General features: G+C 39.7%; 1 protein-coding gene and 1 pseudogene across 1 annotated transcript; both read right to left on the bottom strand.

Moving 5' to 3' along the window:
- Positions 1-49: 49 nt before the first annotated feature.
- Positions 50-1785, bottom strand: LOC109009016 (ammonium transporter 1 member 3-like). Its single transcript, XM_018989339.2, has one exon. The coding sequence runs from the start codon at positions 1604-1606 to the stop codon at positions 209-211; it is 1398 nt and encodes a 465-aa protein (XP_018844884.2). The 5' UTR covers positions 1607-1785; the 3' UTR covers positions 50-208.
- Positions 1786-2578: 793 nt separating this feature from the next.
- Positions 2579-13381, bottom strand: LOC109008992 (annotated as a pseudogene).
- Positions 13382-14418: the final 1037 nt, after the last annotated feature.

Below are 14418 nucleotides of genomic sequence, written 5' to 3' on the forward strand. Positions count from 1 at the left end.
CTCTTTCAAATCAAATTTCTGATTAAACAATAGAATTTGAACTCGTGCAGCATGAGAACTTTTTAACTATCCCTTATTTGCTGAGATGATTTTGTACAATAAATTAAAAATAAATAATAATTCATGGACCACATGCCAAATCACAAGCATACATGAGAATGGAATAGACACATGTACATGCAGCAGCAGATGAATCATGCCATTTGGGTCAGGACTGATCACTTTGGATACGTACGTAATCTGCGTAAAAGCGAGGTTGGTTTTCTTCTTGGTGAGCATAGGCATAGCCTCCATGGCTAGAGATATCAAGGCCTGCAACTTCCTCATCTATAGCGATTCTCAAAACCCTGAGCTTGTGTAAGGCATAGAAAAGAGGCCCCATTGTCAAACTAACCCAGGCCGCAATCACCAAAACCTCAACAACTTGGGCTCCAAGCAAGCCCCATCCTCCACCCATCAAGACGCCATAGGGCCTCTCCACGCCCGACTCACCGGAATTGTAGGCTTGGATTACAAATTCTTCTTTAGCAAACAAGCCGGTAAATATCAAACCCCAAGCACCACATCCACCGTGCAACTGGGTTGCCTCTAACGGGTCGTCAAACTTCAGTTTTAGGGCCAAAATATTGAGCCCAATCAAGACCCATGCAGCAAAGAACCCACACACGATAGCAGCCCATGGCTCAACAACTGAGCAGCCTGATGTGATTGCAACAAACCCACCAAGCACCCCATTACAAACATCCAATGCATCCCAATGGCCGATTAACAATCGTCGGCCGAATAGGGTTATGATTCCGGCGGTTGACCCCGCTAACGTAGTGGTGACTGCAGTCCGGCCCACTCCAGTCCAATTACCTTGGTCCGTTGTATTAGGATAAGCCACAAGAATCTTATCGAAAGAACCGGGATTGAAACCAAACCACCCAAACCACAGCAGAAATGTCCCAAGTACAACTAGAGTTGCATTGTGGCCTCGCATTTGTACGGGCCTGCCAAATGCATCGAACCGGCCTACTCTCGGACCTTCAATGAAAGAGCCCCAAAGCCCAGCAATCCCACCAACTAAATGCACGACACCGCTCCCAGCAAAGTCGATGGCACCTGACCCAAATAGCAACGCACTGGAACTGGCGCTGAGCCAACCACTCGACGACCAAACCCAGTGAGCAACGATTGGGTAAACGAACCCAGTGAGGAAAAAGGAGAAGATTAGGTAGGCAGTGAACTGAGTTCTTTCTGCTATTGAGCCACTGGTAATACCTGCGACGGCTATGGCGAAAGCCCATTGGTAAAGAAAGAAGCTGTAGTCGTATGTGTCGTTGGGTATGCTGAACAGCGCAAAGAAGCTCGTACCGATGAAAGGATTGGAATTGGAGCCTTCACCAAAGGCAAAAGCGAAGCCGAAGAGGTAGTAAGAGATGCTACCAACAACGGCATCGACAACGTTGGTGAGCATTATGTTCATGGCGTTCTTGGCTCGGACCGAGCCAGCACAGAGCATGGCAAAGCCAAGCTGCATTACAAAGACGAGATACGCTGAAAACAGGAGGTAAATGGTGTTGATTGAAGCCGTGACACTTTCTTCCCATGACGAGACCTCCATCTGTACCTTGAGAGAGAGAGAGAGAGAGAGAGAGAGGGGTTTTGGGGGGGGGAAATGGTTGGTGGTGGAGGGAGAGGGAAGATATAACTTCTCGTAGTTGTATCATCAATCATGGATGTAGATGCTTGGACGTTGAATGTTAGCTGTATTATTCGGGGTGGTGTAGCTTGGTCGTTCGGGTGTGCGGTGTTGACTAGTTGTGCATTCTACTTCAATGACTCCCGGTAGAATGGATAGGCTAAGAAGCCCGCCCGTCTTAATTCCCACTCAAGTCTTGGGGTCCTAAAGCGCTTGATATTTGGACGTTTCACTGCCCGATGGAGTTAAACCATACCGTTTTAGTGCCTTGCCAGCCTTTCTAAACAGAAAAAAATAAAATAAAAAAATCAAGCCAAATAATGATAATACTTAGAAAATAAAAATTTTCACATCATATATTCACTATTCTAGACCCCCACGTCCTATAAAAAAGTTATAAGTGTAGACCGAAAGAGTAAATAGTAGCTAATACATAATAAATCTCTACTTGAAAAATAAGGTTGAGGGATATGAAGTTAGTTTTGTAGGTGCGGATGAGTTATAAGGCTAGAAACTGGACGTACTAGAAATTGGTACTGGGATTTGGTGGTTTTAGTCTAAATAGAGACTTTGATACAATTTGGATCCAGTTGGGGAATGCTAATTCGATGTGGGAAAGCAGCATATACTGCCCCAAAGAGTACTTGAATAATGAGTTGAATCTGATCCCAACCTTACTAAGAATGTAATGATACAGCAACACCTAGAATTACAACCAAAATGAAACCACTTATGGAGCCATTGCCGAATTAAAAACCTATGACAACTGAAATAAGTAGTTAAATATAATGCAGATTAATCACGACATTGGGTCAGGACCGATCATTTTGCATACGCACGTAATCTGCGTAAAACAAAAGTCGGTTTTCTTCGTAGTTAGAATAGGCATGGCGTTTAGATATCAAGGCCTGCAATTTCCTCATCCACAGAGATTCTCAAAACCCCAAGCTTGTGTAGGGCAAAGAAAAGAAGCCCCATTGTCAAACTAACCCAGATCACAATTTCCACGTCCGTTTACAACCAACAGCAAAATATTCTTTACAAATAACCGTAGAGAAATTTGTTGAGATTTTACCTCAAGTTATCAGATTTTATTTTCATTCTTTCATTCATTTTACTGTTGTGTATAAATGTAATCATATTCACTCAATGAGAAATAGACAAGTTTTTCACAAGTTTCTATTCTGCTAACTTGGTATCAGAGCCTTTGACTAAACGTCAACCATGGCTACCATATCCTCTCCTTCTCCCTCCCTCTCTTCCTTCTCTCATATCATCACAACCAAATTAACCAATGAAAATTACCTCTTATGGAAAGTGATAATATCAGCTTATCTACGGGGTCAGGATCTGTACTCCTACGTTGATGGCACAAGTCTTCCTCCAACTGAAATTTTACTTGATTCGTCTGGCTTAAATCCAAAACCAACCCAGCTTATACCTCTTGGCAGCGGATTGATCAGCTCGTTCTAAGTGTCATCTTCTCTTCTCTCTCAGACTCCTTGCTTGGTCATGTCCTGTCCTCTAAAACCGCTTGTGATCTCTGGTTTTTCTTGGCTTCCATGTTCGCATCTCACTCTCAGGCTAAGGAATTTCAAATCCAGTTTCAGCTCATAAATCTTTCTAAGGGTGACCAGGCCAAGACTGACTATTTCGACAAAGTTCGTTCTCTTTTGGAATCTTTAGTTGCCACAGGTAACAATCTTCCTGATAAAGAGATAGTCACATATCTTCTAAATGGGTTAGGCTCTTCTTATGACGCTTTTATCACTTCTGTTACCACACGGGCAGAGCCCATTTCATCTCATGAATTATACCAACTGCTGTTAATTCATGAAAGTTGTGCATCTCACCAACAGAGGAGTACCAACTCCTCCCTTGAGCCTTCTGCTAATCTCAGTGTTGCTGGAAATCGTGATAATCATGGACGTGGTGTTTTTCTGAATGGACGTCAAGGACATGGCAGGGTTGGCAAGGTTCGTCATTTTACAACAATCATGGGGGTCGTTCCTCTTCTCAGAACAACTCTTCACAGTAGCAGTACACCTCGCATCGACCAACCTGCCAAGTTTGCAACAAGTCAGGACACATAGCTCTCCAATGCAGATATAGATTTGATCATGCCTATCAGCTTGAAGCACCAAGATCTTTTTCTGCAAATTATACAGCTCCAGACTCACTATCTGATTCCTCTTGGTATCCTGACTCTGCTGCAACTCATCACATTACTAATGATTTTAATAACTTGAATGTTTCATCTGAACAATATAGTGGTAGTGACTCAATTCGTGTTGGAGATGGTTCTGGCATACCCATCCAAAATTTCGGTGATTCTTGCCTCTCCTCTCCTTCTTCTTCTTTTTTTCTTCGTAACTTACTCCATGTCCCAAATATTACCCAGAACTTAGTATTTGTTCTTCATTTTTGCATTGACAACTCTTGCTACTTTGAATTTCATTCCTCTCATTTCAATGTGAAGGACAACAAGACCAACAAGGTGCTCCTCACAGGGCCAACACGTAATGGACTCTATGTTTTTCCCTTCAAGTCAGCACAGCCAAAAAATCCTACCACTCATCTCGGAGAAAGAACAACACTGGCCGAGTGGCATAGAAGACTAGGCCATTATTCCTTAGCTCATCTAATGGATTCTACATGAAAAATGTCTACCAGTCTCTTCGTTTAAGTCAAAAAATTTTTTTTGTTCCGAATGTCCACTTGCTAAGGCTCATCAATTACCCTTTTGTAATAGTCGGACCTCTTATTCTCAACCTCTTCAATTGCTGTGTGCTGATGTTTGGGGCCTAGCTCCATATGTTTCTCATTTGGGTTTCAAATACTATGTTTCATTTGTTGATCAATTCACGCATTACACTTGGCTATTACCACTCAAATTTAAATTAGATGTTGTTACTGTCTTTAACAATTTTTTGCCATATATTGAGAGGTTATTTAATTCTAAACTTATCACTCTTCAAACAGATGGTGGGGGAGAATTTAAACCTTTAACTCAAATATGTCAAAAATTTGGTATTACACATCGATTTTCGTGTCCTCATACTCATCAACAAAATGGTCTTGTTAAGAGAAAACATAGACATATTGTCGAAATAGGCCTTGCCTTGTTGGCTCACTCGTCCTTGCCATTTACTTATTGGGCCGATACTTTTGAAACAATTGTCTACTTGATTAACATGTTACCTTCTCCTACCATTAAAAATCAAACACCTTATTTTCTCGTTTACAATTGTGAACCTGATTATAAATTTCTAAAGATGTTTGGTTGTGAATGTTGGCCACATATTCGGCCTTATCTTTCCAACAAGTTTAATTTTAAATTAGTTTCATGTTTGTTTCTTGGCTACAGCCCATGTTTGTTTCTAGGCTACAGCCCATCTCACAAAGGCTATAAATGTCTTAACTTAAACACAAATCGCCTCTACATTTCAAGGGACGTGATCTTCAATGAAGTCTCTTTTCCATGTTCAAAAACACGGATCACTTCATCTTCCAAGCCTCCACCCATTCAAACAGTTCCATTACCCATTTTTCAGCCTTCTATTCTTGGGCCTAGACCTGGATCCAGCCCATCTTCTTCAAGACATTTTTCTTCAACTCCATCATCTACCTCACGTCTACCCTCACCTTCCTCTGCAACTCCTTCATTTTCTGAATCCACCCAACCCGCTCCCTCTACTCAGCTCGCTCCTTCCACCCAACCTGCTCCTTTCACTCAACTCGCTCCCTCCACCCAACCCGCTCCCTCCACATCACTCATCCCGCCACGTTCACCCATTATAACTCGTGCTCAAACCCACTCTAAGAGACCACGAATATTTTCGGATGGCACCATACCATACTGCTCTAGGTATTGTTTTACTACTTCTCTTACAGTTCCTGATGAACCTTTGAGTTTTTCTACAGCTGTAAAATTTCCTGAATGGTGGGATGCTATGCATCAAGAATTCACAGCACTGCAACAGAACCAAACCTGGAGTCTAGTTCTGTCCACACCCACGGCCAACATCCTTGGTTGTCGCTGGGTCTATCGCACTAAAACTCGTGCTGACGGATCATTTGAAAGAAGAAAAGCGAGATTAGTCGCAAAGGGTTATCACCGGCAGCATGGATTGGACTACACTGAGACTTTTAGTCCAGTAGTGAGCCGTCTACCATCAGATTAATCATCTCCATTGATGTTACACTTTCATGGCCACTAAGACAACTTGATATTCAAAATACTTTCTTGCATGACTGTTTAACTGATGATGTTTTTATGCAGCAGGCTCAAGGTTTCGTGGATCCTGTCCATCCAAATTACATCTGTAAGCTCCACAAAGTCATTTACGGGCTCAAACAAGCCCCACGAGCATGGTTTGCTCAACTCTCTTCATGGCTACTGAATTATGGCTTCATGTCTTCCAAAGTAGATCCTTCTCTTAATTTTTATTCTACATCATTCTAATGTCCACATTTATTTTCTTGTGTATGTGGATGACATAGTCATCACCGCTTCCCAGCAATCTGCTATTGATAATTTGATACATGACTTGGGTCGTGCCTTTCCAGTGAAGGATTTAGGAAGTCTCTCCTATTTTCTTGGCATTGAAGTTGATTATGCTCCTTCTGGCTTAACACTCTCTCAACGGAAGTATATCAAAGCTTTACTCACTCGAAGCAACATGCTCCTTGCTAAGCCCATTTCATCTCCCATGGCCGCCTCTCTCAAGCTGTCCAAATTTGATTCTCCTAAGTTTGAAGATGCAACTCTGTACTGAAGTATAGTTGGTGGTCTCTAGTACCTGTCACTAACAAGACCTAATATCTCCTTTGCTGTGAATAAAATCTGTCAATTTATTCACTCACCAAAGACTACTCACTGGAGTGTAGTTAAAAGAGTGCTTCGCTACCTCAAGGGCATTATTAATTTCGGTCTATTGTTCAAACCTCAACATGCTTTACATCTTCAGACTTATTGTGATGCCGACTGGGGGGGTTGTCCTTATGACCGAAGATCGACTAGTGGCTTCTATATTTATCTGGGCTCTCATTTGATCTCAGGAGCTCTAAAAAGCAGAGCACGGTGCACGATCCTCTACTGAAGCAGAGTACAAGTCCCTTGCTTCCTCTGCAGCTGAAACAATTTGGCTTCAAACCGTGCTTCGTGAACTTGGCATCTCTCTCTCGCATGCTCCAACTCTGTGGTGCGACAACTTAGAAGCTAACTATCTCTCTGTAAATCCAGCTTTTCACTCCAAGACAAAGCATATGGACATAGACTTCCATTTCGTTAGGGACCGTGTAGCTGCCAAACTGTTACAAGTCTCCTTCTGCAGCACTCATGATCAAATTGCAAATGTCCTAACAAAGCCACTCGTGGCAGATAAGTTTCTTCGCTTTCGGTCGAGTCTCAACGTAGTGGACACTCCCTTGGACTCGAGGGGGCATATTAGAATAACAGAATCACCTTTGCTTTTAAGCAAATAGCTGGCGGGCGGAATATGCAACTTTGTCAAAAACAAAACAGCAACATCACGTTCCACGTCCGTTTACAACCAACAGCAGAATATTCTTTACAAATAACCGTAGAGAAATTTGTTGAGATTTTACCTCAAGTTATCAGATTTTATTTTCTTTCTTTCATTCATTTTACTGTTGTGTATAAATGTAATCGTATTCACTCAATGAGAAATAGACAAGTTTTTCACAAGTTTCTATTCTGCTAACTCACCCCTGACTCCCCTGAATCGTAGGTTTGAATCACAAATTCTTCTTTAGCAAACAATCCAGCGAACATCAAACCCCAAGCATCACAACTGGGCTGCCTCTAATGGGTCATCAAATCTCAATTTTAGAGCCAAGATATTGGGCCCAATCAAGACCCATGCAGCAAAAAATCCACACACAATTGCAGCCCATGGCTCAACAATCGAGCAACCCGATGTGATTGCAACAAACCCACCTAGCACCCCATTGTAAACATCCAATGCATCCCAATGACCGACGAGTAATCGGCGGATGAAGAGGATCACGATTCCCGCAGTTGAGCCGGCTATGGTAGTTGTGATTGCAGTTCTTCCCACAGCAGTCCAATTACCTTGGTCTGTTGTTGTTGGATAGGCGACAAGAATCTTAACAAACGAGCCGGGGTTGAACCCGTACCACCCAAACCACAACAAAAATGTCCCTAGAACAACCAGAGTTGCGTTGTGGCCTCGCGTTTGACTGGCTTACCGGATGCATCAAAGCGGCCGAACCTCGGACCTTCGATGAAAGAGCCCCAGAGCCCTGCAATCCCACCAACTAAATGCACGACACCACTCCCAGCAAAGTCAATTGCACCTGAACCAAATAGCAACGAACTGGAACTAGGACTGAGCCAACCACTGGATGATCAAACCCAGTGAGCGACGATTAGGTACACAAATCCAGTGAGGAAAAAGGAGAAAATAAGGTCAGCAGTGAACTGGGTTCTTTCTGCTATGGAGCCACACTCGTAATAACTGCGGCGGCAATGGCGAAAGCCCATTGATAAAGAAAGAAGTTGTAGTCGTAAGAGCTATTGGGAATGCTGAACAGAGCAAAGAAGTTCGTACCAATGAAAGGGTTGGCACTGGAACTGTTGGAGTATAGCATCCAAGATAGAAAATATGGAATTAAAATCAAAGTATGAAAAGGGCAAATTAGAGAATGAACAATGACAGTTATTTCTGTTATTAGTCATTGACAGTTATTTCTGTTAACAAGTATTTTCTGTTATTCACTTCTAATATCTGTATAAATACATGTAAAGAACTATGATCTAAAATACTTTTATTCTCTCAATCAATTCAGAAGCTTAATGCAATATTCAATAGTCTTCATTTTCTTTCTCTGTTTCTCTGTTTCTCTAGCCTTTTGTCAAGTTCTCAACATGGTATCAGATTAAAACTTCCGCAAATCTTTCTTTTCTGGAACTTGATTTTTCTGTTTTCTGCACTACAGTATTTTCTCAAAATCTTGTAGTGACTCTTGATACGATCTCCAACTTCTCTCAAGATTTGTTTTTCAAGATCTGCAAATCTGTGTATTCTTTATTATTCTTGAAATGGCCTCTGAAAATTCTACGAATTCTGTGATCATTAATCCATCAGATGACTCTTCCAGTCCTTACTATCTTCATCCCAATGATAATCCAGGTGCTCTTCTAGTTTCTGAGATATTCAATGGAGACAATTATGTTGCTTGGAGTAGATCGATTGTTATAGCATTGACAGTCAAGAATAAAGTTGCATTTGTTGATGGTTCTATCAACCCACCTTCTACCACACAGATCATTGCACACACAGCCTGGTTGCGTGCAAACAATTTAGTGATTTCTTGGTTGATCAATTCTATTTCCAAGGAAATTAGAAACAGTCTGTTGTATGTTGCTTCAGCCTTGGATCTTTGGAATGAATTAAAGACTCGGTATTTGAGAAGTGATGGACCAAGAGTATTTCATCTTGAAAAGTCTTTAAGTTGCATTAATCAAGGTTCTTCCTCAATCACAGAATATTTCAGTGCTTTCAAAACACTTTGGGATGAGCATTTGAACCCAGCAACTTCTTCATATCGATTCTCAAAAGAAAGATCCAAGAAAGCTTCACTTCATTGCACACATTGTGGATACAATGGCCATACCATTGAAAAATGCTTTCAGCTTCATGGTTATCCCCCTGGGTGGACTGGACCAAAAGGGAAACGAAATTACTCTGCTCATAATGCCATTTCAGCTGAGGTTTGCAATCAAACCAACAATGAGGAACCAAAGTTTTCTTTAACTGCTGAAGAAATTAATAAACTCATAGCTCTTGCCAACAATTCTCAGTCTTCTACAACTATTCAGCCTTCAACTTGCAATCTTGTTACATCCTCAAATTTCTCTGGTAATGTCTCTAAATGTCCTACTTCCTTGACTCAAAAATCCAATTACCATTGGATTCTAGACACTGGTGCAACAGATCATATGATCTGTTCACCACTTTTATATTGCTTTCCTCCCAAAGATATCAATACTTCAATAAATCTACCTAATGGCCAAACAGTTCCAGCCACTCATATTGGCACAATTTGCCTTTCCGATCAAATTTTCTTATCAAATGTACTATGTGTACCTTCATTTTCTGTTAATCTCTTATCTGTCTCAAAACTCACTAAATGTTCTAACCTTTGCTTATCTTTTGTTCATTCTCACTGCCTTTTACAGGACCAATCCATGAAGAAGATGATTGGGATTGCATTTGAAAAATAAGGGTTCTACATTTTACAACAAGATAATCCTAAGGCTTCTTCCTGCAACTCTCCTAAGTCTAACTCAGCCTCTTTTGCTTCTGTTGTATCACAAAATCCTCCAGACATCTGGCATTACAGATTAGGTCATGCATCCCACTCTAGATTACTTCTTCTCAAGAAGTTAGATCCTTCAATTTCTATCAACTGTCAAAGTGTTTGTGATGTATGTCCATTAGCAAAACAAAGAAAGCTTCCCTTTGCTGTATCTCATACCAGTTCTAATAAAATTTTCGATTTGATACATTGTGATATATGGGGTCCATTTGCAACAGTTTCTTACTCAGGTTATAAATTCTTTTTAACAATTGTTGATGATTTTACAAGATGTACTTGGGTTTATATGCTTAAAACCAAGTCTGAAGTTTCTTTTACACTCAAGAATTTCTGCAATATGATAAAAACTCAGTTTAACACAACTGTTAAAACAGTAAGGTCTGATAATGGACCAGAATTTTTCATCAATGATTTTTATCATAAAAATGGAATTTTACACCAAAGAAGTTGTGTAGAAACTCCACAACAAAATGGAGTAGTTGAAAGGAAGCATCAACATTTAATTAGTACAGCTAGAGCTTTAATGTTTCAAGCTAATATTCCCTTATCTTTTTGGACTGATTGTGTGTTAGTTGCTGCCCATATAATAAATAGAATTCCTACCCCACTTCTCAATAATAAAACACCTTATGAAATGTTGTTTAACAAAATACCAAAATTTTCTCATTTAAAGGTTTTTGGCTGCCTTTGTTTTGCATCTACATTGCAACATCACAGACACAAATTCGATCCAAGAGCTACAAAGTGTGTCTTCCTTGGATATCCATCTGATATCAAAGGCTACAGAGTCATGGATCTCAATAGCAATAAAATTTTCATTTCAAGGAATGTCATATTCCATGAAAATGTTTTCCCATTCAAAGCAGTCCCCACAAATTCTCATACTCATTCTTTTTTGTTTCCTGCATCAGAGAATTCATATAGTACAGATTACTCTCCAAAAATTCCAGTTGTCAGTTCTAATCAGAGTGAATTACAAAATCTATCCATGAATGACTCTATGCCAAACCTTGATCCAAATATTTCCATACCTCATGATCAGTCTAATAACAGCCCAAACAGAAGAAAATCCTCTCGAGTTAGACAGAAACCAAGCTTTTTGCAGGATTACTATTGCAGCAATGTTTCTTCAAATGCAACTCCTCTCACTTCTTCTAATGATGGTTCTAAAGGTAATTCATATCCTATCTCATCCTTCTTATCTTCTAGTAGACTATCTAATTCCCATAGAGCTTTTCTTGCTTCAATTTCAAATTGTTCAGAACCTAAATCCTATAAACAAGCTGCACAATTTCCTGAATGGCAAAAGGCTATGAAAAATGAACTTGAGGCTTTGGAGTTAAACAAAACTTGGAACCTTGTTACTCTACCTAAAAATAAACAAACTATTGGCTGTAAATGGGTATTTAGAGTCAAATATAAAGCTGATGGAAGCATAGAAAGGCATAAGGCCAGATTAGTGGCAAAGGGCTATAATCAACAAGAGGGTTTGGATTTCTTTGATACCTTCTCTCCTGTGGCAAAAGTGACTTCCATTAGACTATTACTTGATGTGGCTGCAATTAAAAACTGGCATCTTCATCAATTGGATGTAAACAATGCATTCTTGCATGGTGATTTACAAGAAGAAGTTTACATGGAGCTGCCCCCTGGAATGCCTAATGCAGAAAATAAGGTTTGTAGACTTTTGAAAAGCCTTTATGGTCTCAAGCAGGCATCTCGAAAATGGTTTGAGAAACTGTCCACTGCCCTCATTAGCTATGGTTTTACTCAAGGGAATTCTGATTGTTCTCTTTTTATAAAGAAATCCACAACATCTTTTATGGCATTACTGGTATATGTTGATGATGTGCTGCTGGCCAGTGATAGCCTACAGGAAATTCAACTCTTAAAAGAGTTTCTACATGATCAATTTACTATAAAAGATTTGGGGCCACTAAAATATTTTCTTGGCTTGGAAATAGCAAGATCCAAAGCAGGTATTTTCCTCTGCCAAAGGAAATATACATTGGATATTCTTCAAGATACGGGAACAATTGATGCAAAGCCTACTGCCTTTCCAATGGAAACCAATTTGAAGTTGACAGCCACTGATTCTATTTTATATGAAGATACATCTGCCTACAGAAGACTTATTGGGAGACTATTATACTTAACACTTACAAGACCAGACCTTGCATATTCAGTTCAAGTCCTAAGCCAATTCCTTGCTAAGCCTGCTGTGAGTCATCATCAAGCAGCAGTTAGAGTATTAAGATACTTGAAAGCCACTCCAGGTCAGGGATTGTTCTTCTCGGCATCCTCAGAATTGCAACTCAAGGCATTCTCAGATAGTGATTGGGCAGGGTGCATTGATACAAGAAGAAGTGTCACAGGGTTTGCAGTATTTTTGGGAAACTCATTGATCTCATGGAAATCCAAAAAGCAAGTAACTATCAGTCGATCTTCTGCTGAAGCAGAATATCGAGCCCTTGTAGCCACAACATGTGAAGTCCAATGGTTGGCTTATGCACTACAGGACTTACAAATTCACCATTCTCAGCCAACATTGATGTATACTGATAGCAAGTCTGCAATGTCCATAGCCTCCAATCCAGTACAGCATGAAAGAACTAAACACATCCAAATTGATTGTCATCTAGTTCGTGAAAAGCTACAGCAAAACCTCATTAAGTTATTCTACATTTCATCTCGGCTACAGTTGGCAGACATCCTTACAAAACCACTTGGTTCTTTACCTTTTCATCATACTCTCCGCAAGATGAACATCCTCAATATTCATGTTCATCTTGAGGGGGGGTGTTGGAGTATAGCATCCAAGATAGAAAATATGGAATTAAAATCAAAGTATGAAAAGGGTAAATTAGAGAATGAACAATGACAGTTATTTCTGTTATTAGTCATTGACAGTTATTTCTGTTAACAAGTATTTTCTGTTATTCACTTCTAATATCTGTATAAATACATGTAAAGAACTATGATCTAAAATACTTTTATTCTCTCAATCAATTCAGAAGCTTAATGCAATATTCAGTAGTCTTCATTTTCTTTCTCTGTTTCTCTGTTTCTCTAGCCTTTTGTCAAGTTCTCAACAGGAACCATCACCAAAGGCAAAAGCAAAGCCAAAGAGGTAATAAGAGATGCTACCAACAACCGCGTCAACTACGTTCGTAAGCATTATGTTCATCGTGTTCTAGGCCCGGACTGAGCCTGCACAGAGCATGGCAAAGCCAAGCTGCATCAAAAAGACGAGCTGACGAGGTACGCAGAAAACAGGAGGTAAACGATGTTGATAGAAGCCGTGACACTTTGTTCCCGTGAGGCCTCCATCTCCTTGCGTTATTTTTGGAGAGAGAGAGACGTTAATGGTGGTCAAGGGCGAGGCAAAATATATGGCTTTGGTAGAAGATATGTTGAACGGTAGCTGTAAGAAAAAGTAGCTGATGAATCTTTGGGTCACCTGTTCATGGAGCTCTACTTGAGCGATTCATGGTGAATGGGTAGACTTTCATGCCATTCATGCGCGGGTACTTGCTCTTAATATTTATAAAGGACGTACCGTAACGCACGCAATTCAAAATCGTACTTCTATATGAACTTCAACTGCAAGTCTGAATCTCGGTTTTAACTCTTATGGCTTGAAGTCTTCAAGGCTTCAAGCCGACTGCAAGTCTGCAACATATTTTTTTATTTATCAAATTAATGTTGAAGCATGTGCCTCACGAATTGATAGTGGGATGCACTAAGCATTTTTCTGGATAATGAAACTAATCGATTCCGATAAATTGGATCGGGTTTTGCAGTTTTTTCTTCTGCAGTGTCTCGACGTGACATGAGCGTGTAAGGAGTTCAACAATCAGTTTTCTTTTTATAAGGGTTAAAATCATTTATTTTGACTTTTTGATCCCATATTATAGGGTGGATCTCGAAAGGTATGAAAGATTTCCCTTTAAACCGTACATACGATTTTTATTTAATTATTTAATTTATCTCATTTAATTATTATAATTTTTTAAAATTTTTAAATAAAATATAATAAATAATTTAATTTTTTCAAATTTTAAAATAAAAATAATATTTTATTTTATTTTTATTTACCGTTCAAATCCCTCCCAATTTTTCATTTGGTGGATTTTATTTTGGCAACCTATTATTGCCAGCACTAAAGATCATCCCTAGTATAGGATTCGGTATATTACAGTAGTTGGTTCCCCCTCGAGAATCCTTTTAGGGAGCCCTCACCCCAATTTAATAATCCCTTTTGGCCGAATCATAAAATAATATTAATAATAATTAGCTTTTAAAAACTTTTAATTCCCTTACATAAAACGCTTTTTCATTCTAGAAAATTTAAAAGCTTTGAATTT

Source organism: Juglans regia, chromosome 11, assembly GCF_001411555.2.
Source record: "Juglans regia cultivar Chandler chromosome 11, Walnut 2.0, whole genome shotgun sequence".
NCBI classification, from domain to species: domain Eukaryota; kingdom Viridiplantae; phylum Streptophyta; class Magnoliopsida; order Fagales; family Juglandaceae; genus Juglans; species Juglans regia.